The 26528-nt window shown below is 41.8% G+C and overlaps 1 protein-coding gene across 1 annotated transcript in view; it reads right to left on the reverse strand.

The window, feature by feature from the left end:
• Positions 1–1046: 1046 nt before the first annotated feature.
• The window catches only part of WWOX (WW domain containing oxidoreductase), a 515980-nt gene continuing 490498 nt past the window's right edge, over positions 1047–26528 (reverse strand). Inside the window, exon 9 of the mRNA XM_074157833.1 lies at positions 1047–2236. Coding sequence (XP_074013934.1) covers positions 2048–2236 — 189 coding nt within the window. The 3' untranslated portion in view covers positions 1047–2047. The remainder of the gene's footprint in view (positions 2237–26528) is intronic.

Consider the following 26528-nt stretch of genomic DNA (forward strand, 5'->3'; position numbering starts at 1 on the left):
GACCAGACAAAACTTCTAGGAGAAAAGAAAAAACTTTTTTTCTTTTTCCTTTTTCTTTTATTTCTTCTCCAGAAAGGCTGAAAAGAACTGCTGCTCTTTCTGGAATAGCCCCTTTTATTTCTTTATTCCACCAAACATTTCAGTGCAGGAGCAAGCTCATTAGGATGTGCTGGCCTTGGGGAAGGGGCTTGCTGGAGATAGTAGAGGAAGATGCCTGGGCAGGATTGCTTATTTACTGAAGGTTCTTGCTACACAGATGGTATAGCAGGTATAAGCAAGGCCATATATTCTTTACTACTGCTTTAGGAAAGACTGTGGTGCCAGGTAAGGAAGTGGCCAACTAGGGAGCGGCTGAGGCTGCTCTTGGGCAGAAGCTTGAAGGATGCCAAGGGCTTTGGAAAGATGAAAAAGCCTTAATTTTCTCTGTATAAAGCCATCTCAGCTGATTGACCCTAGATCTGAGAGCAGTGGCTCCCAGGTTTCCCCTGTCCACTCAGAAGACATCATTTCACAGACAGAGACTTGACTTGCAGAGATTTCAACCCTTATGTACATAGAAGGCTGAATACCACCTACCTGACAAGAACTCACACTGAACTAGAATTAGCCATAAAATCAAAAAAATAGAGAGTCAAAAAAATTGTAGTATATATTACTGTAAAGTATAGCTGTTACACTGCAATATCTAATTACTTACAGAAGTCTGGTGGGTTTTTTCATGGGAGGATGCTATGGCTGCTTCTTCCAGGTGAATGTACGTCTTATTTTAAGACCTATTCAAGAGCTAATCAAACACATTATGATTACAGACAAGAAAAATCATGGAAGGCAGACTGTTAGCAATAAATTATAAGAAACAAAGGGGGGTCAAATAAGCATCTATTAACAATGTGTCCTTCTATTTATTTGTTTATATTCTGTCTACAGAAAATGCGATGCTGGACTGGGGATGGCTTAGGACAACCTTCCGGCATGAAGACAGCTACAAAGCACAAAATACAAAACATGAACTCAGAAAGAAACAAGAAAAAAAACAGCGTTTTCTTGGCATCGACAAGAAGCTCTTTATTTTTCCTCAAGTTTTCTTTTCTAAAAAAAAAAAAAAGTTGGAACTAAGACATTTGCAGAAATGAGACAAACTTTCTCTTCAGGTGACAATATTCAAGCAAGCATGTTGTTTTATTGAATTTAAACTGAAAGGAAAAAAAGAGAGATTTGGAATGGGATACAGTATCAGGAGAACTGAGAAACTGTGAACTTTGAAAGAAAAAAAACTCCTTAAAACTGTGAACTGAGAAGTGGATGGAAATACCATTTAAACCCCTGATTACACCCTGTGTGTTCTTAAGGAGACAACATCATCTTTGCTAACTCGACGGTATTTAGTAAATGGTTTACAACATATCTTTTATTATAATCTTTTAAGAAAAAAAACAGAAATATTTAATTAGCTGTGACTTTACCATTTCTGTTCAGTTGTCTTACTGCACCTTCTTTTTCTAGACAGCGCAGATGTATTTGCAGCCAGCGGTCAAGGGCAGGAAAGATTTCTTTCCTCAATAATCTTTTTATTTGCCACACCCAATAAAATCCTTGTAGGGAAAAAGAATCAACACAACTCCCGATCAATACCTAACGCCTAACAGACAGTAATTATCAAAATAAAGAGGAAATCCCATATTGGGCTACATACCTACCCATTAATCAAAACAACAGAAAATATCTGCAGCATTGCTTTTCTAAAATAAGACAAAAGATGCCTCCTTGGGTTACACTTTGAACAGGCTATAATCAAAAGAAAGAGAACCAAGACTAACTAAGCCCCAGGAAGCCGCATTGTCCCTTTAACCCGCAGTATTCCCCACTTCCCATTAGTACTTAACATTTTTCACGATGTTGTGACTGCTATTATTTCATTTAACACTGGTTAATCTGTATCTGAGGTATATGGAAACCCTCTAGATGATAAGATTGGACAGGTTCCAGCGTTGGCAGTTTTCGAGCGTGCACACGCTCGGTGTGTTTTGATCCTTCCAGGAGCTCCCTGCTATTTGGACTGCCTGCCAATTCGTTCTTGGAGCAGCCTCTCGCTCAGCTCCCAGAGGGCTGCGGCCGTCGCGCCGCCCTGCGCCTCCTCCGAGGGCAGGCAGCGGCAGCAGTTGTTGAAGTACATCCCTCCCAGGCCCTCCAGCTCCGTGGCCGTGGCGCAGTAGACGGTTGTGGCAGCTCCTTGTTGCTGGAATTAAAAGAAGAAAAAGAAAAAAAAAAAAAAAAAATCAGAGAGGAAAAAAACTCTATACAAATGTATCGAGATATTTTATGGTTGTGATTTTGACGGCGGTCCTTTGAAGCTGTGCATCCTGTGACAGCATGGGTGGAAAGGATCGCAGCTGACAGGGTAACCTGCACGGTGACAAGGCTGAAACATTGCTGCCTGCCTGCCTGTTGGCCGCTTATTTACAAAACACCTTAGTGAGGATTTGGGTTTTTTTCTTTTCCTTTCCTCTTAGAGCAAAAGAAAAGAAAAAGACGCTCCTGAACCCCAGCCGTGGTCTCGGGTGTTTTGCCCCCCCTTGGCTGGCTGGCAGGGAGCATCAGCAGATGCAGAGGGGCAGGGTCTGCCCCTGGGACAGTCAAGGAAGGTTTAAAATCAGCATCTCAAAACTTCCTGAATTCCCTTTGCATTCACCCCCCACCTCGGGCCCCCCCGCGCCCTCGTCCTGCCCAGCAGTGCAGGCCTAGATGGAGCTGGTCAGCTTGGGTTTTTAAACCTCCTGTACAAAATTAACCTGGGCACTCCAATTAAGACCTATCATGTAAAGTGCGATGGGGATTGGTGCCAAACCTGCCCATACATCTCGGATCGACAGTTCCGCTGTGGCAGTTGTCACCGCTGCCTTGTAAGAGTGTTTATCTGCTGCAGGCAGAGAGGGGTTCTGATTTTGCAGAGACACGAGGCTTTCTAGTGGGTTTTTTTTTGTTCTATAACAACCATTTTTCATGTCTTATAATGCTTTAAGAAAAGGAGCAGGTAGATTAGAGGCTTTTGTGGATCACGGTTTCTTTTTCTTTTTTCTTTTAAATACCAAGTGAACTTATGTTCAAACAGGAAGAATGGGTTTCTCTGAATTTCTCTAACGGAAACCTGGAGATTGAGGCCTCGGAGGGGCCAAGCACCCCAGCACCGGCGATGGGCTTCTCCCTGGCACAGGTTAAAAGTGCAGTGCCAGAATAGCTGTAAAGAGGATAAGAAGCTAGTTTGCTTTGTGAACTATAATTAAAAACAATAGGTGAGAGCGCATAGCAAGACACAACGCTAATTTAAAACCAATACAGTTTATCTGGCATCTTATGATTATTTATGTACATCTTAGTCCTTTCTGTGGTAACTAATTAAGAGCTGATAGGAATCAGAATAAAGAGGCTGCCAAGTATGATTGAAAAAGTTAGCAAAGAGAAATTAGATGTTGCCACATTAGGATAATTTAACGGTGAAAGAGAATAGGCTTCAATCTCTTGTGATTTTCCTCCAGTTCTTTTTTTCTGGCCTTTCATTGTCACAGCCAAGGAAACTCAGGGTGAGGTGCTGTTTGGGGGTCAACCTGCAAGAGGCCTCTGCTTTACTTTCTCACCCTCCAAGGGCAGCAAGCAGTCTAAAAAGCCCCAATTCTCCTTAAATGAGGTGTCTCAATTTTGTAACTGCAAAGAAAGGCATATTTGTTTGCAAGACATGCATTTTTCTCAGAAGATGGGATTAAACTGATAGTGATGACTCCACAGCTTAGAAATGATCTCCCATCACAAGGTAAACCAAAACTGTCTGTATTAAGTATCTAGAAAGGCATATATTTATCAACAGACCAAAATATTTTTAAAGTTAGTATAATACATAGTAATCCTCTTATTAAACCAATATCTTTTTTAAAAAAGAGAAAGTATCTTAAAGGCGGTAGCAGAAATGGAAGAGAGTTCTACTAAAAGTAATATTAATAGAGAACAATAAAATTCCTATGCTCATTTGAACTATCCTATAAAGCTCCACAGCACAGGTATGATTGCTGTATTCAGCTGTTTAGAATGATTCAAAGCCCCTGAAAAGTACTATTAGTTTTTTGCAAGCAATTCAACTGGACTTTTATTAGAAAGGTAAAATTAAACTAAATTGTTCAATGCAGAGTGAAAGCCCTTAAGCTATTGCTGAAAAGCATCTGTCCAGCCAAGCTAAACTCAGCCTAGCTCTAATAGAATTCAGCTAATTCATAAAGTGGAAGTTTATCAGAGCAGCTTAAAATCCAAACCAAACAATAATTTATCTTTTCAAATAAGTCAAATTTGACGACTTTTAAACAAAATTCTCAGCAGGCAGAAAATCGCCCCGTAGTACAAGGGCAGTGCTTTATACCTCGAACATTGACACAACCTAGACTCCAAAAGGAGAGAATAGTTTTCCCTGTGTGAGCGTAGGATATTTACTTTAAGTGATAAAAGATTATGTGGCTGGAAGCCCGAAGCACTTTATCTTGCAATGCCTCCAGTGTTTCACTGAGAACTGGATGTAAGCAATGTGCCATTTGCTTTTTGGCTGTGTATATCTTTACTTCTTTCTAAACGTTTCAATCATGTTGGCTGTTTTGGAAGAAGAAAGTTCAATGGTTCTATCATTGAAAGAAAAGTACCTTTCTTATTACTTAAGAGAAATGCAGTCATATTTATCCCTCTGTTGACAGAGGGTAATGCTTTAATATCTCAAAATAATGGACAAATGAACTCATCAAGCCTAGGACGTTCCTTCAGATGGCAAAACTACGGAACATAAGGTAAATCTCAGTTTTTCAAAGCCATTTAAGCATCTAGTTTCCTTTGGTGAATGTGAGCTGGTTGCATTCAGACATTTGAGGATCTAAGTGACTTGCCCAAGGACAGAGGGGAAGGAGTATCGCAGAATGACGGGAATCAAATCACACTTTGAGGGAGGGACATCAGGAGGTCTCTGGCCCAACCTCCTGCCCAAAGCGGGACGCCTGGCAGTCCCGTATATGCCATGCTGAACGGGAAGGTCCTCAAGGGACAAACTCCTCCTTTCCATCTGCGGCTCAGGTACCACAAACCGCCAGGAACAGCCAGAGCTGCAGATAACTGCAAAATGCCTGCACTGGCAGCCGTGCCAAGCCAGGCTGAGAAACCGCTTAGTTTCTCAGCAAATATTGTTTATCCCTTATGAACACAGTCTTTTGAATGACATCTTTATATGTTGGGCCGTATGACAGTTTAATAACAAGTTTTAATTTTTTGCTCATCAGCCTTCCTGTTCACATATCATCAGCATACGACAGCAGAGGATGTTAGGGAATCTAATTAGTAAACAATTCCATACTGCTGATACAAGATGAAACACTCTTAAACCGATAAAAAGAGCACTTTAATCACTGTTGAATGACTTTCAATGCCAAGCGGTTTGTGCCATGTCAGAACATAATTTGAAGAAGATTAGAGTACTATATAAAAGAATTAATGTTAACAACTTCGTTAAAAAATGTCTTAAACAATGAGCCTGTCAGTTGTCACAGACTCTCCCTGATCTATTGTGATTACCGCTCTCCCCCCAACAATTTCAACCGATAAACAATGCTAAAAGCACCGGGCAACCTAAACATTTTTTTTTTTCCATACGTCCGTCAGTTGTACAGGGTGCTAATCACCAGGGCTGGGGGTCAGCCTTCTTTAACCTGCAACAAAGGCGGCGGGTTGCGATGATGAATACACAGGATAAAGAATTTGTGAGAAGCCCAACTGAATCTTTAATCATGCCTCAATGCCATTTCCGATCCAGTCAAACATTTGAAAGCTGCTAGGCAAGCACCACGCTATCAATCTTTCTAGCGTACGTAGAATTACCCGGGAATCTTGTTTTGGATTAAGTTGAAGAGTGTCTTAGTAATAAGGGTTCATCATTCTCTTCCGCAAATCATTTGTCAGTTTTGTAATACAATCTTCAACTGCAGCAGGGTGGGATTTATACAGCAGTTGCTGTTTATTTATAGTTGAGGCTCAAAGATCTAAATTATCCATCCTTCCCAAATCCTTTGTTGAGATGAAAATACTAAGTAGCTACTAGTTCATAGGCATTTATTTCATAACTGCTAGCTGTCAATTTGTAACTGATGGCACTGAATACAAATTAATATTGAATATCTTAACAGTAAAAGAAAAGGGGTTCTTGATATATAGTATACGGTAAAACCCTCATTAATATATGCAATACATCCGTTAGTATTCTAAGATACCATTTATGTTCCTAGTAAGAACATGTATTACACAGTTAATGTTTAGTTTTCAGATTTGTCTACTTTCAAATGCATGTTTATTTTCTAAAATTAGATTCCTGTTCTGAAGCAGGTTTGCATATCAAGCATATAAAAACAATGCCATAACTTCTCTGTATACTTATCAACTACAAATGAGTAAGATCCACCCTGAACTCTGCTAAGGGCACACAGGTAGCATTAAACATGGCCTGCCAGTGAGATGCGATCAGCTTCTTTGAAAAGGAGGTTTTTATTTTCTTATGAAAAATTAAGGATAAAGGCCAATTACCTTGGTAGCCTGAGGTTAAGTTTAGCACAGAGCATTTTAAACGATGGCCAGTGGGAAGAGGTGAATTCAAAAGGACAAGAGAGGCGAGTATTTATGACAAGGGCCAGATTCAAAGCAAGCAGCTCGAGTGAAACAAAAAGGCAAGTGCTTCCTTAAAACTCTTCAGGCTGTTCCTCTTACTCATCTCAGGACTATGAGACAAAGCCAACACATCCCTAACACAAAAATACCAGATCCACACAATGGCACTGTGAAAATACTATTTATAGTGGAATAACTCATTACACAGCAGTGAGAAGACGAGGTAGTCTGAACATATTCCAGATCATGGAACCAATGGGGTCCCCCATATCTTCTTTGTGCCCCTGAAAACCACCCTGAAGACTTCAAATCCATTCTGCTAGAGAGAGAATACTCTCCACCAGCTAGCTTCAGCAACAGTCCTTTCCTGATTTGATGGGAAATATAAAATCTCCTTGGAATAACAAACATAATAAATGGAGCCTATTTCCGCAATGATCGGTTCCAAATTGCCCAAACCAAACCCTAAAGTTACAGCAGCAATTCTATATTCCTCCAGCCCCACCTTCACCTGGTGTAAATCAGCCCGGCTCCCTTGCTCCAGATGCGGCTCAGCAGCCCAGCTTGGGCTTACCTCCCGGAAGAGAACTACCCTCAGAATGCATTTGTTTCTTATTGGGATTGCTAGAAACCCCCATCTGGGATTGTGGTGCAGAGTCTTCCCAAAATAGACTTACTCCTTTCTCTGTAATGTTAAAATGTTTCAGCGGGTGAGATGAATCAGTAGTTTTTCTCATCAAGTCTTTGCAAACTATGCAGAGTGTGATGATGGTTGGACTTGATGATCTTAAAGGTTTCCTCCAACCATAACGATTCTATTATCTCTTCAGAAAAACACTAGCAAGTCTAAAATCCTCATGCCCTCATTCAACTTTACCATTCCCCAGTATCTGAAGTGCTTTTAGGAGCAGTCTTAAGAGCCATTCGGTGGTGTCAGCCACGGCTGAGCCAGTCGCAGCTGAGGGACCTACTTCTCAACATCAGGTGTTACTTTGCTCCATTTTTTACTGGGGTAACTCAGAGCTGTTGAGGGACAGTCACTTTTCCTACAATGCAGTAAACAAGTTCTGGTCTCACGTGTGAGACGACAGGAGAACTGTTTGGTTCTTGCTGCAGTCCTCTTACTCACAGCAATCCCAGATGCACAGTTATCTTATGAGTAACACTCAGAATATGTATGTATTAATCCCCTGTAAGAAAACAGGATTCCCTGATTGCTTTTTCGGCAAGGAAATATGAAATTGAGACCTGCCTTTGCTAGTTTGGGTGAGTATGATAAACTGAAATCATATCTGCAGCTAAAAAAATAAAACTTTGGAGCTGCCAAATATGATCTAAGAAACAAATCAAGCTCAGTTGACTTCAGGTCCCATCTCCACCCAAGTGCCAGCAGGAAAACGTGACCTGAACTGACTCTGTAATTACAGTCTTTTCAAAAGTCTTACCGAACCACATCTAAACCAGAGATTCTCAACCACCTCCCCTTCCCCCATGACCACATTTAAACCAGCAAAGCATCTCTTAGAAGATAATACAACGGATAAACTGAAATCTATAAGGTCTGCTTTTTTTCCTCTGATGTATTCCTTTTTCAATTAATTCCCAACTACAAAGACTCAAAACTCCATTAGCTTCCCTACTTGCAAAGCATAGTTGGTTTCAAGCTGTAACTTTTCTTAGTGTCATTAAGACCCTTACACATTTACAGTATTCTTTACATACATTATAGAAGAAAAATGTGCTATGTTCTTTGAGTAAGGAAACTGCAGTAGTTCACGAAAGAGGATTTGTTTTCAACTGTTGAGGCATTAAGACCTAGCGATTATTTCAACTATTCAGTATATGCAGCTATATTTAACTTACATTCTGGGTTTTAACTTTGCAAAAGAAAATGTGTCCATTGTAATAAATGTATTTTGATAATGCACCATGTTGTTTGTGTTATGCAACACCCCATATGTTCTCAATTAAGGCTATGATAGATCTTGAAAACTTCCAACCTCCAACATCCAGTGTCAAACAGATTGTCTGCAATCATTCCACAGGAGGAAAAAAAATGTACAATACAGGATGTCAAGTCAGGAGAACTGGGTTGGTTTTCTCTTCTTGGCTTTTACTTCCCTGGTGAACTTGGACAAGTCACTTCAACTCCGTGTACCTCACTTTTCCCATCTGTAGAATGGGGAGAGTACTATTATTTACCCACCTCACAGGGGTGTTGTGAGGACTAGGTCAGATTTATGGAGTGCTTTCACACTTATTGTTGAAAAGCACTGTGTAAGTATAAAACCCATTGTTAAAATGTGTAGAAGATGTAGAACAAGGTTGGCAAAATAGCTTTAACCTTTTAAAATCATGCATATTCTTCTCTATTGTATAAACTTAATTCTTTAACCTGTGAATGTCTGCTACACCAGGCCCTATTCCAGACTCTACCCTCTCTCACCCTGTTTCTTTTTGCCCAGCTCACAGAGAACTTGGTAAAACTCTCATTAGCCAAACACCATTGAATTCTTCAAAAATGGATGCTTTAAAGGGAACCAGCTCTGAAAGGGTGATCCATGGGTTCATCTCTCCCACCCTTTGCACATGTTAGAAAGAGCCACCGTTGCATACCAGGGGTGGGATTCAGTTGCCTAACACGAGTCTTAACAACATCTGAGCCGCCTTAGGATATCCCGCATGCTCTACAGCTGTCCTCCAGAAGGGCACATATTTCCCAGGGGTCCAGTATTGTATTTGCCAACCCCTCAGAGACAGCTCAGACAAAAAAAGCATTCGATGCTCAAGACAGCACCAGACACCCATGTCTGTGCAACCCAACTGCTCTTACCGCAGCACCTGGGAGGGAGCTGGTTCCCACAGGCAGCATCCTAGTCCTTCCTTTCTTATTGAAGTCCGCAGTCAGGGTCTGAAAATTGTTTCAAGCCTGACACAGAGCCATCTTAAGCTTCAAAAACTTTAATGAAGCATATGGCTTTACCCTGCTCAACCAGCATTTCGGCGGCGGGAGCAGCAGCCACCCTGCAGGCTGCTCACCCTGGCCTCTATACCCACATCACATTTCCACACAGATCACTTCTGCATTTTCTCCTCCTGCCTGCTGAACTCCCATTCACTCCTGATTTACACTTTTAAGACATCATTGCTCCACTGAAGTAGCAGTTTTGAACACTGCATGCAAATTGCTACGATCCGGTATTGCTTTGCTTTTCTCCTCACAGGCTAGTATGGAGCAGAGGTACGATACTGCACACTCCTGCTCATTTCTGGATTTGGGAAAAATCCCCAAGAAAAACTATCTATCTTCATTTTAGAGTGTAACGGTGTAAGGGTGCAATCAGGTTGACCGTATTACGTTGCTGTCCACTGCTTGTCCCCTGCCCTACATGCCACCACTGGCCAGGGGAGTGAGAAGCGAAGAGCATGTAAGAGACAGTCCTTGGGCATCACAGAGCACAACCGGGAGCTGATCGTACTTTAAAATCTCTGTCACTCGCTTTCTGAGATTTTACAGTATGCATTTATACAAACATGAGTCCTATCATTACTTGTCGGTCACTGTCAAAAATGGAAATCCTATGGAGGATATTGGAAATCCTCCCGAGATACACATCCTGCCAGCTGAGGGCGGATTCTTCCGGGCAAGGGAAATTTGAAGAGTTGGGCAAACAGGTTGTTGACAATAAACATATCCTGCCAAAAAGACAGCTTAGATATGCTGCTGCAACTAAATCATCAGAATAGGGCTGGCTGGTGTCTGGGCATACGTAGATGAGAATTCACTGAAATCACTTCTGTTATTAATTTATGCTGACTTGAAATGTTTTATGGTTTTGCTGTACCTAACTTTAATTATAGATATACTTTATATAAATGTATGTATACATACAGTTCTGTATATGCTGTATATATTTATATAGCTTTTTAATACTATCACTAGTCAAAATTTAGACGACTTCATATGCAGTATTGCAAAGAATGCCATCACAATACTGACATTTGGCTTCCTCCTTCATTGCACAGATAATTTTTTTAGACTGACTTTAATTTTAGATACAAGTGGGAACCCCCCCACACACACAACACAATGCTTTTTAAGCAAGTGACCTTTTGGGACAAACATTTAACAAGCTGTTTGTTTAGGTTTTAAAGATAAACATTGTTTTTCATCTGTTGATAGACACACATGCACAGACACACACATTTCAGTAATACAATGCATTGAAAAACCACAGGGTGTTATGATGGGGACATATCATGGTAAGAAATTAACTACTAACTCTGTCTTCCAGAAACTAATTAAGCGAATGTATTTTGCAATAATACAGATCTAGCAAACGGGCCTCTAAAGTCTAGGCTTAGAGCTGTAAGCCAGGCACTCCTGTATTATGTATGTGTGATTTTCATAGATAGCCTGCTGTAAAGTGTGCCCTGTTAGTGCATCTTTCAGGCTCAAAGACACTGGCCTTGTTAATATTTCATTTAGTACATACTGTAGAGTCTCATTTATATTACTTCTATAATTAATGGTGATAGCTTAGGCACTGCCTTTACAAGGAGAGATCCCTGTATGTTGGTCGATGGATAATGAGAAACAATAGATATTTCATTCACCAGCAGCTTGTTGCTAGTTAGTAGGAAATTATCGTGTGTACTGTTGCTTTAATTGCCAGGGTAAATAATGCTGCCGCTGTGTTAGTGAACATTTTAAAGCACTTGATGCAAATAGACTAGAAACAAAACACAAAAAAAATTACCTTTATTATGCTATACCTTAGCATAGGGAGTTAAAAAGGTATGTCTTAAAACATTTGCGTTCTATCATGCAAATATACCTTATATGCATGTGCTGACTATTCAACTACTGTATTTTAGGAAATACAATTATGCTGCCTTTCTCTTCTATGTAGACTGTAAATAACTGTAGATCTTTCTCTTGTTTTCCTATGTAAATATATGTAAATACTAACAAGCTATGCATGCTGATATTCTAGGCAATTTCAGGTACTTTTATAATCTGAAGGCATGTACTTGAATTGGTTTGTTAAAAAAAATCAACTCTCTCAAACCCTTTAAAGCTCATTAGAAATTAAAGATTTCTTATTAGACTGGTTCTTTCAATCTCAGTCGCTTTTTTGTTTAATTTTTTCCCTGCTTTGTCAACGTGGTGTCCCAAGACCTGCCACCAAGGATGCATATTCCAACACTGCTTTCTCCAAACCGCAGAGTCCCGTCCCCGGATGCGATTCACTCCCCGGCCGAGGATGCGCACACTTAGACTCAACACCATCCCTTTTGTAAAACCTTGACCTTGGAGAAGGGGGAAGCCTATCCCCTTTGCTCTGACCTCTCCGTCTGTTTAATGATGTTTTCTATTTCATTTTCTCAGCCCATAATCCATCAAGCAAGGATCTAATACCGCTGGTGCCAGGAGTGGGTTTGAGGGCAGACGGAGCGGTCCCCACACCTCTGGCCGTGTCTCCGCTCTCTGGCCGTGGGGCAGCCCGGCCGCTCGCTCAGACACGCTCCTCTGTCTGAACACACTCTCTGTGCTTCTCTCCCAGCACGCTCACGACTTTGACAGACTGTGAAAATAATTTGATAAATAGCTTGATAAATTTCCCCATCTCTTCCCTTCAGTGCAGTAACACTGTTTGTGGGAGCCTTTCAATTGAAGGAGTGTGAACAAAAATGAAATTACCTAAGCTTATAAATCAAGTCACCTCCTGCATACAAATTTGGAGGCAAGGTTTCAATTTAGCTCTCTTCTTCCCTCTTTTTTTTGTTCTTGTAATAAATGAAGATTCCTATGAGGAAAACGGTAAGAAGAAAAAAGAGATGCATTTATCCCCCAATACGGTAAGGGGGGGGCGGGAAAAATCCCCTCTGCATTATCTATGGAAACTAAATGCAATGACAACTTTGTAATCGAAAGAAAACTGCTTTCATGTCTGAAGATGCTTTTTCCAGAGTAGATGTATAAGAATAAACACATTAATTGACAGGATCTTCATGACTTTTTAAGTTCCTCAAACTTAGCTCGGTGTCTGGGGAAGATCTCTTTCCAGTCCTTGAAGACTCTTTTAAGATGAATGTTTAAAAAGCTGAGCTGACATGGGCATTATGTTCAAGTGCAAGCTGTACTATTCTTTAATAGAGGGCGTAGAAATGGTTCATAGGATTATTATCTTTCTACAGACAAAACCCATTACCTTCACACTAGGAGGGAAAAGCTAGTTTTTAACTTATATAAACCAGAATCAATTATCAATATCTTTGCATGGTTTCCTGGCTCTGCTGGAGAGCAGTCGCAGAGCTAAACACACAGAGCCATTTGGCAAAAGGGCCCCTTCCTATGCCGGGCTTTTTCTTACACCGTTCATTTAATAAAATCACATTCGCAGAAGGAAAAATAAGTAGCAACGATTTGTATGCAGGGCTTCCACCTTGAATGTCACAAGAGGAGACAGGAATCACATTTGCAGACTGATCGCCTGGCTACTGTTACTTTAGTCTTCTTCCCAGTAAAAAGTGAACAAGCGAATAAAAAGCAGCCATCGATGCAAAGTCAAACGCAGTGGCAAACGGCAGCACAGGTCAGAGCATCCATACGGCGTGTTGTCTTTGGTGTGGAAGAAAAGCGCTCCTTCAGCAGCCTCTGCCATATAATCCTTACCATCCAGCCTCTGAATAATCCTTTTGTTGGCTTGACCAGCACCTTTTCACAGATGCTTATGTTTCCAGGGAGGAAAGGAAAGCCGCAAGGTTAGTGGTGGCTTTTCCTGGTGAAAAAGTCCACACATGCCCATCGCTTCTTAAACTACTACAAATAAGTCTTACGTCCTTCAATAGACGTCGTCTGCTCCAACTCCGTGTCCCCCAGCAAAGAAATCAGTAAGTGCATTAGCCATCCTTAAATAACTGTGTCCCCAGCTACCTTACTAGCACATGCAAACTCAGGTGCACATGCAGGTGCAGTATGTGCAATGTATATAAAACATAACACTCTGGAAGCTGGGAATGGTATTTTGGAAGGAAGTGTTCATTATTGGACTCTTATCTGTTTATCCCATTCACGAGATCTGCTTCTACAAAACGCATAATGATAAATGGCACATTTGCAAATTATCTTCTGAGTGCTGATGAGAAATCAGCAACCTGAGAGTTACCGTGACTTTGAATGAGTACACTCCACCGCAAGTCTCGTTTGCTGAGACGCCTGCCAAATGAGTGCATTAGTATATTAGGAATCTAATAAATTGACTAACAAGCATTTGATGAAAAATAGCTGTACCATCCGTTACAGTTATCATCACACCCAACAAGGCTACCGGGCTTGGGATTTTGAAGGCACCAGCTGCTGATAAGAGAGACGCTGCCACATGGTGCCACGCTGCCGGTGGCACCTCCCTGCTCACCTTGCACCATAACAAACCCTCAGCAAGACAGGCCTCCTTTGCTTAAGCTTCTTCATGACACCTAGGAGGATTTTAGCCACTACAGCCTTCCTCAGTCTTGTCTTTTCCCTTTCTGCTGCAGAACGTAGGATGCTGGGATGATGGAGAAAACTCTTCTGACAATCCAGCACTGAATGAGTTTCTCCTCCTGGGAAGGAGCTGGAGGAGACACTTTCTGTTACATGGCTCAACACTGTTCAGACATCTGAGACTGCTTTCGTGTTCACAATCTGTAAACTTTAAGCTTGTTAATTATCATCACAAACACGAGGCCGAAGGACCAAGAAGGCTTTGGCTATACTCACATTCAGCAGATAGGCACTGCCGTATTTAATGTCATGCAATCAAATTAGTTTCAGGAGTGGCTCAGAGTCCTACTTCTAACTCTGGGTCCTAGTAGAAAAATTAAAAGTCAGGAAATAAATCTTCATACAGCACTCCACCTGTGTCGTTCACTGATTTGCTAGATATTTAAGAAGACCAATTCCTTTTATGAGTAAAACCAAACATGCAAACATCCCCACTGCCTGGGAAGGCGCGAGCACCCAAGACATGCAAACTCGCAGGACCTGCAAACCTGAAGCAGGGTAATTAAAAGCTCAGAGTTAACCGTGTCCAGAGCGCGGTGGGAAGGTCTGGCGGCTGTCCCCCCCCACAGCCCATCCGATGCACTGTGGGTGCTGCCACTCCTCCCACCGGCACCGGGAGAGGACGGCACATGGCAGATCGCAGCCATACTCCGTCCTGCCAAAGCCTGCGTGAGTAAATTATGTCTTTTCAGGCTAATTAATTCTAGTAAGAGCAATATACCCTTACATTCAAGTTTCAGAAATCTTCGGCGTGCCGCTTAATTTGTTTAAAGTAGAGAGGAACCCAATTCATTATAAATGCCCATTTATCGTCTGCCAACAAATCCCAGCAAACACTTTAGAACTACGCACGCGTAAGAAAAGCTCCTTCTGTACCTTCCCAAATTGCATTTCTGCTTTTACCTGAGACATTTGCAAGATCCCCCAACTCTGTCAACAGTCGCTCTCCAGTTTTGTTTAGCTTATCATCAACAGACTCTGCTTTTGTGAGTGGACAAGTCATTTGAGTGTGCACCGCAGTTATAATGGCCTGACTGACAGCTCAGCCAGATAAACACGAGAGAATAACAGACGTTGGAACAATCTGGGTATTCATTTTGTCCGTTCAACCGGGTTGAAAGGATTTGCCAGCCAAGGGCACAACACTTCAGGCTAATTTGCTCAGCCAAAGCACTGCCAGAGCGTAAGGCTGCGAGCAGATGACTGATGTTGGGGAGATCGGCGTCCCCAGATGAGGTGCTTATTATTCACCTCTGCCTCACGGGAAATGAAAGCACTATTTATTCAAAGCATCCATTTGAAAGAGGAAAACATATAGAAATGAACTTTGTTACAAAACTTGAACCCTTCTCACTGCTTCCCTGCTTCTGCATTAATTCCAGCCTCTTGTCCTCATCCTCCCCATCCTGCACACCGCAGCATTTCTCTTTCCTTGCTGCTTCTTTCCCCCCCATACATTTGCTTCTCCTTTCCTTCTCTCCCGCTTTCCTTAGCCTTGCCTCCTGCTTTGCTGTTTTGATCCTATATCCAACATCGGGTACCTTTTCTTTGCTGTTCATCTTCCATTTTAATGCTATACCCGCTCAGCGTGGCAAACCTCAGAGGCTCGACTCTGTCTTCACAGTGTCTGGTACAGAAGTGGGTGCCCAGGATATCCTCGTCTCTCACACACTAAATGCACTCTGCAATCTTTTGGCCAATACTAGCCCCATACTCTGACAGTAGCCACGTGCTATCCAGCACTGGAACAGGTTGCCCAGGGAAGTTGTGGATGCCCCATCCCTGGAAGTGTTTTAGGCCAGGCTGGATGGGGCTTTGAGCAACCTGCTCTAGTGGAGGTGTCGGGTTGGGGAGGGGTTGGAACTCAATGATCTTTAAGGTCCCTTCCAACTCTAACCATTCTATGATTCTATGCGCCGCATCAGTCGCCACTCCGTTACAGAGCCAAGCAGCGCAGAACCAGTGAAATGAGGATGCTGTCCTTGTTAAGGAAAGTTCTCTTGCGCATTTTGAACATCCTGTGTTTAGAGTGACAGAGCCACAAGTCCACCCGCTAATCACATAAAAATAAATGATGGGTAGAACAGCCAAGCTTGTACTAAGAAAAGGTAAACACGACTCTGACATATTCCCTCAAGCAAGCAAACAAAATAATAACAGTTTACAGTGGAGGTTTGCAAGTTTGCTCCCATTAATTAAGTTCCATTTTTCCAGCACGTTGAGTTTTAAGTCATTTTCTCCAGGATTGACTGCAAGAAGTCTTTTCTCCCACTGAAGAACAAAGGCCGAAAACCTGCCCTCAGTGGCAGCAGCATGACTCTACTGGCTTCGGCAAACCATGGAGCCGAGGCAGGGGATGCTGAGGTGCTGTGACAAATCCCCCAGTATTCCAGGAGCCCGGCATCCCGGAGGGGCACCCACAGCCCAAGCGGGGCCGGCTGGGAACAACGGGCCTGGCAGAGGTGACGCACTAAGAGCCTCAGACACATCACGGGAGGAATGCAAAGTGCACCTGACATCTCTTTTGATCTACTCCTAAGAAGCATTAAAAGGCACATTAATGTGCCGCTTTAGTGCGTGTTCAATGTGATAGTTGGAGACATAACTGAGCCTTTCACAAAAGTCTAATTGGGGAGAAGAATAAACTTATTGTTTCCTCCTCTGGACATGCCCCCTAGAACATAGGCAGAGTTGACATTTGCATGAAGTATGTTGCTATTTTGCATTTTAAATCCAGCATGCTAAATGTAGGTTGAACGATCACTTTGACTATTATTAGGAAATCAGTACATGCCCAACAGTAATTCCATAGATGCAGTAACTGATACTGTCCAGCAGCAGGTTATCTTTCTCTGGTGCTACCAAACAGTGGAATTCAAATATACAAGTGTGTATGTGTATATTTACATACGTATATAGATATATAAATTGCTCACTTAAAATAAACCGTGAACACTAATAAACTGCCTGAGCATACAGCTCCTACAGCTGCCTTTCATGCAATTGCTTCATACTGCTCATGAAGATGCTCACACACAAATCATACTCACATTTAGTAGCAGAGTTTTGTGTGTGGAGCTAATGATGCTTCTTGACCTCACCAGACTGTGAAGCATCGTTGCATCTCTGTGCTTTCTGTCACCATGTCAAATTTCTTTTACGCTTTTAAGACAACCACACAATGAACAAACGGCAACAACAAACCAAGTAACAAAGAAAAACGGAATGTAAAAAGACCAGGTTAATCAATAGCAAAATAACGAGAGCAAAGAAGGTCAAGTGTAAGTTCCATGGTAGAGGTAAGGTGAGGAACGACATTACTGGGGCATCCTAAATTTTGCTGAAGAACACTTATTCCTTGCCCCTATTTCTATCAGCTTAGGTGCATGTCTGCACATCTGGCCAGACCTATCTATATTCAGCTGAACTCTATTTTCTTCTCTGTGCAATGCTCTTTCTTACATCTGTTACGCTGATAATGTATGTGTCCCTGATTAGCTCTATGCAACACCCTCAATGCTTTATCTCTGGAAGGATTAGAGGGTTTATGCTGCTTTTTTTCATTTGTCTGCAACACCTCTTTCCAGCCTCAGCGAGGCTCCTTGGATAGCGTTCTGCGCTGCAGTACTAATGATGCCGATGCTGTTACACAAAGACATGCACCTCTTAAACTCTTTTGGCAAAGGCAGTCTAATCTGCAAGAACCATTAACTTCCTTTTCTTGAAGCTCTCACTCAATCTAGCCACAAAAATTGTAATGCCAGGGAAGAGGAGGCTGAGAAATGGGAGCCCAAGAGAGCCCTGCTGCTCAGCTCGGTGTCCTGGTGCTAACCAAAAAGCATGAACCTGTACTGCCAACCCACGCCAAGTCCACTGGAAGAAAACAGTGTGTCCTGATCAAGTTAGGCAGATAGATATAAAAAAAATCCCAAAAGATTAGGGAAGGCAACTGCTCTGGGTACATAACAGATGGATGCAGAGGTCTTCCGGATCATGCAGGTGCAAAACCCACGCAATTCTGTTCTTTTGTACAATGTTTATAAAACAGCGTCAGTTCTTTCTGCTGGTACCAACTCAGGATTAAAGAAACTCCCTTTCTAAGCCCACACATGCCACTCAATGCTTCAAAAGCACTTTGAGGCTCTTCCTATCCCAGCTTTTGGATGTCCACACTTTTTCTGGACGATAGCATGATTTTCTTCTGACAAACAAGCTAACATCATTTCCACCACAAAGATGAAAGACATTTTTTCTTTGGGCTACTCCTCTGGCTGTTGCTCAAGATGGTTTCTGATGAAACTATCTTAAAAAGTGGGAAAAGGGAGGAATCCCACCAAAACTTCAATAAGTTGTTTGTCCTACATGAAAAAAATTGAAATACAAAATCAACGTATAGAAAACGCCAAGATTTCAGTGACGGCACACAAGGGTTTCACAGGCCTCCCTTTTAAATTACCTCCTAAAATAGACCTTTAAGAAGCAACCAATTTAGCTTTTGCAATATTTGGATCTGTATCCCTTTCCAAATGCTTTCCTGAGGGAACACCTAAGGTGCTCCATCCAGGGGCAAGGGGAGAGCAGGGAGCTGAGCACAGCATCTCCTGCCCTGCCTGGCCCTGGCTGCAGGGAAGGACGGGGAACAAGCACATCCTGAGCGTCTGGGCTGGAGCCGCACGTACCTCCACGGTGTGAACGTGCACGTGTGCTGCCACTCAGAGAAACACGTTATTTAGCCAGGATACACATCTCTCCTGCTCCCTCCAGTAGGAGGAATGGAAATGTGCCTGGCTTCCCAGCAAATGCACATAAGATCCTTTTCAGGCGATACCAGCCAGTTGACTCTATCTCAGTATTTTTCCATTTGCTTCATACAAGTAAAAATGATGGTCTGTAACGAGATCTCTATCCCCTGTTTTGCCACAATGCCATATCCTTCTTGGAGAATACTTTCTTGACAATAAATTTCTATTAAAGTGCAATGTGCTCTTAAGTGGCATAATCTCTGACAGTTGGCAACATGAAATACATTTGTGTTCCATCCAAATACTGCATTGGAGCTGTACTATCTAACTCTCCTTACATACTTTTGATCACTTTTTTTAGCCTAGTTAGATTGTAGAAGGAAAGAATCACTCAGTAGCGTAAATGCTACTTACCTAAAGGATTTTTAGCTCTCACTTTCTGACAAGTCCAAAAGTGAATTTGCTGTAAAATAATGAACTTAAGTGACCCCTGCTGACTTCTCAAGGAATGACATTCCATAGGGAGTCCCATCTATGAAATGATTCAGGTACAAAATTCATCCATATTTCTCAGCTCTTTGGCCTTTTTCTCGGAAAAGAATCAATCTTCAGAAAGTTACTGGTAATCTGAAATGGCACTTAAGTCTACAGTTTGGGATGGGCCATCTCATCATGAGAAAAAGGATAAAGGGTCGAATTTGAACCCTTGCAGGTGCCAGACACAGTTAATTTGGTTTCTAGCAGTATTATCAGTTAAGCATAGCTGGAATCTGAACATCTTATATCTGCCCACATATCTGACTGGTGCCTTCTGGCCTTCTGCGTGATGGAAGGGGCTAATAAAAGGTGGCAGCGCTTGATGCCAGATAGTTTGTCTCTGCCTCGTTTAATCATTCTGAATGGACTGATGCTCAAGCCCAACTTGCGTTCACTATCGGTCTGCGAGAGGGCTGCTGAGAGCTACTTCTCAGCAATCAGCTCAAACCATTGGCAAGACATCTGTCAAGTACACTTTAGCATCCCCACATCCTCCAAGTAAGAGAAGTGGCCTTCTCAATTTAGATGCAATATTAAAGGCAGTTGACAGAAATCTTACATCCAGCTGCCTTTTCTCTCAAGGTCTGCAATCCCGATCCCATTGAAGTCAGTGGGAGCCTTGCCACTGACTTCAACAGACCCAACATTACAAACATAGTGTTCAAGATGGAATAAACACAACCGGATTGCTCTCAAACTCATTGAAAACCTAAATCCTATTAAGTTATAGAGGTGCCTTGACACTCAAGAGACACTTGAAACTGCAGAGGCTCAGGCATTTCACACAAAACCCAGGATGTGTCCAAATGAGGTGGCAGCATTGCTATTGTGCTCGTTAAACTCTTAAAACACACGAGTTACGCTTTCAGCACAAACCATGTTGTTGGGTCCAGTTGACTATAGCACAATCTTGATCAGAACATCTACACTCCAAACAAAAGAATTGCAAGATCAGATGAACTTTCTCAGACTTCTCATGACCTCATTCGCAGTGGGGTGGACTAGCAGTTGAGGCAACTTAATTGCAAATACAAATGTTTATCCAATGAGAAAGCATACTTAAAAAAAATTTAAAAAAAGGGAAAAGTTACCATCCAACTCCATTTTCTGTGTTAATGTTTACACAAACTGAAATATCACAGATGCTTAAAATAATAGGAGAACGTTCATAAGATGCATAAAACAATCAACTCACGTAGGCATATGCTCCAAATGGCTTAAATTGTAAACTGCAATAGCAGATAAGCTTTCCTTTTAATTTTTCTTAGACTAGGTGTTAGTTCAAGTTACGACCAAGAATTTAGCACATCCATTCAAATTATACCTGAAGCACTAAATCCAGCACAGCAGTAATTTTCTAGTCTTTCATACTTCCCAACTTAATGAAAAGAGACATTAATGTCCCAACCATAGATTAATTAGATGGAATCGTTAAGAATTATTTCCCAGGTATCCTTTGCTAAAACACATATTATCATTGAATACTACCAACCCTGTTTGGAAGGTTAATGTTATTTTGGAAGAATATTTACAGTATCAATGATACAAAACTCAATACCTAAAAAAATATTTTCCACCTGCAGCTATCTGTCATCCATCCCACACAAGCTTTGAAAGCTTTCCACTATCTGTCAAAACACAGGTTTTGATGCAATAAAGACTGTAATTATTGAGCATTTACAAGAAATAATATTTTCCCTCTGGTACATGTTATAACTGTTGTTAACATGCGAGTATGAATACTAATGCTCCAAGCCCACCTATACTCCTCACAAATGATAAGGATTTTTTTGAATAGTGATATAAAGGCAAGAATAATGAAAGAGCAAGATAAGCCTGAATACAGGTCTTGAAAAGTAAATGTCAATCAGAATAAGGTTTTTAGAAGCAGAAGAAGTTGATTTGAAGTAGAGTTTGGAAATAAAGCTGGCAATTAGATCCAGGGATATAAACAGCACTTCTTTCATGTTGAAAAAAAAATATAAATGATCCTTTCGCAACCAAAATACAAGGCTACAAGATGTGTGAAGGAAACAATACCGAGTGTGCATCAAAACAACTCCGCAAATGCCACGCTAGCAGATGGCTTAAGCCGACTGAATTACTGTATAAAACATTTAACTGAAAGTTTGATTTTATAAGTGTGGAAATTATACAAAACAAAAAGAAAGTGATTCTAAGAAGCACTTAAATTAGTAATTTGTAATTTTCTCTGCTAAGATGGCATAGCTCTGCTGCTTTGCACGAGTCCTTTGAAGAGGGAATTCTGGAAACCTCTGAAAGCAATTGCACACCGTAAAAGGGAACTCATATGAACACACAAAACTAAGCGAGACACTTAAAGGTAAATATATACCTTTCCACTGCTGTTACAGCGTGAATCCATTCCAACTGCAAGTTAATAAAAATCTACACCCCTCCCCACTCTCCATTTCCTCCTTCGTGTCTAGATAACAAAGGCTGCGTCTCTCTGTTTATATCTCAGTAACTTCTACAGCAACCGCTTGTCGTGTCACTTGGGCTCAATTGTAATATGTGGGCAGGAAGGGCACGAGAAAAAGGCTATTGGTGCATAGATATCGGCAACAAATACTAGTCAGAAGGCGGAAAGACAAAAATATACAGGAAAAGGGAGAATAATTAATGCAGAAATAATTTGACTTTCTGCTACAGCATACAGTCCGGATAAAATAGAGTATCACTGTTGAATTGATGGGTTTGGCCTGATTAATGCTTAGACACGTGCCTCAGAGGAATGTTTTCTATCATTTTGCAAAGAAATAACAGTGCAAAACAGGAGGCTGAAGATGGGCACAGGGTCTTATCCTGCTTTACTGAATGTCAAAGCACTCTGTCCTCAACCTTTCCCGAAATAGTGACAATTTTTTCTTCCATATTTACTGGTGAGCAACCAGACCCCAAACGGTTCTAGCTCTGAGTACAGCGACACTGTCTAACCTGACCCTTTAACCGTTGGTGTTAGTCTGCACGACATCCTCTTCAGGCTGCTCCACAGCAAACATAACCGCGACTGCTGCTTATGCTGCATGTATTTAGACTTCACCACTCAAAAGCTAACTATTTTACATTCCCTGCTTCTGCAAAGCCATTACTTGCTATTCCAGAACTGAGATGGCAATTACATCTGGTGCAGATAATACTAATAAGTCAGCTTCTTTCTCAAAACCTCTGTTTTCCCAGCTGTCTGCATTCCAAATTCCCCATTTGGTATAATGATCAAGAAGAGCTAATAACTCCTCCTTTTAAGCAGTTTCATTGTGCCAGGAACAAAATAAATTACCATCCCACTTACATCCTAATACAGAACAATTTCTCATAAGTCTTCCCTCCTGATCTTCACTCTCTTTCTCCTCCCATTCATTCCCTTGTTTATATCTCCTTTCCTTCCAGTTCATCCATTCCAAACCAACCACTTCTCTGCTTGGGATTCCCTGATACTGCAGCACAGAGAATTTGGAAATCAAATTGATTTTGGAATTAGCATGGTGGTTTAAATCCACCTCATCCTGCTGGGTAGAATTTTTAAATCTTATAATCAAAATGTTATACTAACTTATACCTGGTGTTGACCCCAGAGAGGCAAAGGTGAGAAAAACCCTTGTTGACTGCAGCCCACGGGCAGCTCCTGATTCTGATCCCATGGGTCAATTTAAGTAATTAACAGATCCACTTTGTCTAGCTTCCCTCTCCACTTTCCGTTCTGTTTCCATTTTCTCTTCAGTGTTCCTAACTTTCCTCTCTCTGGTTTTATGAAGCCACCAAGCCTAACTCCAGAACTGGATTCAGGATTTGTATTTCTCTAATGTTTGTCTATGAAATGCAGAAGCTGCGGTTTGTTTTAAATGTCCTGGTACTGGAAAAGCTATCTAAAAACTTATCTGAAAGACAACAAATTCCAAGACTTTGATTTCATAAACCTAAAATGACATTTGCTTAGAGGGGGCCTTAAACAAAGAAGTGACACAGTAAACACTTCATGTATAACCTACGATGACGGGCTTTGTGACAGAGCATTGTCCACGTGTGAAACACTAATTAATATTTGATGAGAAATATATCTGATAACAGAATAGACTTACAGTAATCAAACTAGGATTGATCTATAAACACCCTACTAACAAAAACCATTCTTGCATGATCTTTGCCTGCTTAAGCAAATTATCCCTAAATAAACAAGTAGTACACCGACCTAAGGAAAATGTTAACCTGTAACTTGCCTGTCTACCTCTTCTCTCCTTGAATATTGTTGAAATTGTAGGGTAGAACTTTGTCATGACTCAGGTCAGAAATCGTAATATAAAAAGAAAATTTAACTAGAAGTTCAGGGATTCTGCTACAAAGAGTTTAATTCAACAGACTACAAATTTCTATTCTGAATGGCTTTACCTTCTCTGGGTACTTTTTACCTGCTGCTGTACTGGAGGAGTTAAAAAAATAAAAAAAAGGGTATTGTGGAAAATCTCATGGCCAGACACATTAACAGAATGGTCATTTGCATGCACTAAAGGCACATTTAAATCTTTCTTGTTTCCTGAGATGATCAGAAAAAGAAATTCAGATGAACTTTGCGTTTTGGAACAAGCACCTCCATGCAAAGATCCCTCTCTTTTTTGGGATAATAGAAGTTGGTGCATTTCTCCCATCATTTTAGGAGCTAAAATACATTATTAAAACCTATAGTTCAGCTACAGCATCATAAATCACTACTGGTTCTACATTTTAATTTCACCTCAATCAGAATCAATTATTCCACTTGCCACCCCTGGCCTCTCACTCAGCACCAGGGAAGGACCATATGCTAGTGACACTGCCACCGTGGGCTCCCACAGCCTGTCCCCAGCACCCCACCACCAGCTGCTGCTGCAGGGAAATCATCCATGGTCACCATGGTCAGGGAGCCCATCCTTACTCTGTCCTTGTTAAAAGAAAGATGCAAGTAGAAATGAGCCGCATGTCCTGAGCGGGACAAAGGCTCACTGGTGGCCTTGTGGGGACCATCACCAGGAGTTAGGGGCCATCTCAGCTGGATGAGCTGCCACCCGTGGCTGGGATGCATATCCCCGAGATGAGGGGGTGCCGGCGCTTAGCCTGGCTGTGAACTTTGGTGACGTGCAGGTTGGGAGGCAGCGCACATGGGAACAGGCACAAGCGCAACCACAGGCTGATGTGCAGTGACACCAGTGTCATTTACATGTCACGTACACTTAGAAATCTCTCGTGGCAATTGAGAGCAATGAAATCCTGTTGTACAAGGTGTATTGCGGGTGACAACTGAAATTACAAGCAGCATCCCCAAACCATGCTTCGAAAAGCTTCTGTAATTTATCTCTGATTGACAGATTTTTACAGGAAATACACGCATTATTCTTACGATATGAACGTATGGGGTAGAAAACAAAGCCCTCATTTTTCCAAACAGTCCAGGCTATGGTTTAACAAGCACAATAGATGTTGGTTACAGAGCGCAGGCAATCCTAACTTGTGTTGGTTTGCCGCCCACGCTCAGCTGAGTCATCCCAGTGGCTCTGCATGAGTAAACGCTTACCAACCTGAGGACTGCAATGAATTCCTCCCCAGTTCAGAGCTTAAATTCAACTTATTCTGAAACCAACAACTACGACAGCGTGGGAGAAAACAGGATGCCTACCCCTCTGCCTTTCATATAGTAGAAGAGATAAAGGAGGAAACCAATGCATGATGAAATGATGTATGTTTCTTATTAAGAAAACTGACAATAGCAACAGACTTTTTAAAAGTTTATTAGAAATAAGACAGAGCCTTGACCCAGATAATATTTAGCTAGTTCTGAACATGAAGACTCTTCCCAGCAGCAAATTATGGACAGGGTATTCTCCTAACTACACCCTAGTTTCTTTGGGGTACAGGCCCGGGTGTCATCCATCTGCTCAGTGTCATTCTCCTGGGGCATCTTGATGTCTAATGTACATTTATGTGTTATTCTGCTGTGTTAACCAGGAATAATGATCATGCTAAGACTGGTAAATTTCTGTGGATAGACAGTCTGGCTGAAATTGCTTTGGGGAGCCAAGTTTTATCATGTAGGGTATGTTCAGAAGTCCTTTATTGGCTCCTTCCATGTCAGGTAGAGATGTCAGCACCTCTGCCCCCCTTCTTGCCGCTCATCGTTACCTGTTACCACCCGACACTACCTGCAGCCCCCCCTGCTCCCCTAATCACTCCAGACTTGTTTCAGTCACAGACAGCCTCAGCAGGGACCTATGATTTAAGCTGCTGAAGATACCAGGCTTATTTTGCAAGAATCACGTTAGGGCAACGGTGGCAGCGGTTCTGTCACAGCCGTCGTGACGTGCAGCTTGACGTGAGCCGGGGGCAATAGGATTTTTGGCAGTTGCAGCCCCCATCAGACAGCGGTGCATGACCATAGCCTTAGAGCTTGCTCAGACACCTCTGCAGCATTAATGACAATATCCAGAAATCACCCTGGTGGGATTGAGCATGCGTGAAAGCTCTGGCAAGTTAAAACAAGAGCGGCAAAATTCTTGTTCCAAAAAGGAAAAATAAAGGAGGTCCAATATGGAGGATTATAGGAACAATGAATTTAAAACAGACTGGGCAAACTCCTGCAATAAGTTGATGCCTTATCCTCAGTACTCTAAAATTATCAACTGCTTATGCTGTCTACACTACAGAAATGACACACAGTGTCAGGTAGAAGTAAAGGAACTTCCAGGAGGCAACAACGGGTGGCTTTCTGCTGCTGTTGGCCTGGGCTGGCAGCACACAGACAAAAGTTCAGACTGATCAATAGCCCCGAACTCACTTAAAGAGTCAATTGAAGCCACGGCAGAAACATCACCACCTTCTGTGAAGGCTGGGCAAACTGCACTGGCGTGGTTTGAAGTTGATTTCTCTTCCTTTCAAATAAAATAGCTTGTGAATTGATTAGAGGTAATAGAATTATTGGATGTTAGCAAGGAAGGGGATTTAAGGAAGATGTAATGACACCATCAAAGCTTTGTTGG

Source organism: Numenius arquata, chromosome 13 (genome assembly GCF_964106895.1).
Source record: "Numenius arquata chromosome 13, bNumArq3.hap1.1, whole genome shotgun sequence".
Taxonomy (NCBI): domain Eukaryota; kingdom Metazoa; phylum Chordata; class Aves; order Charadriiformes; family Scolopacidae; genus Numenius; species Numenius arquata.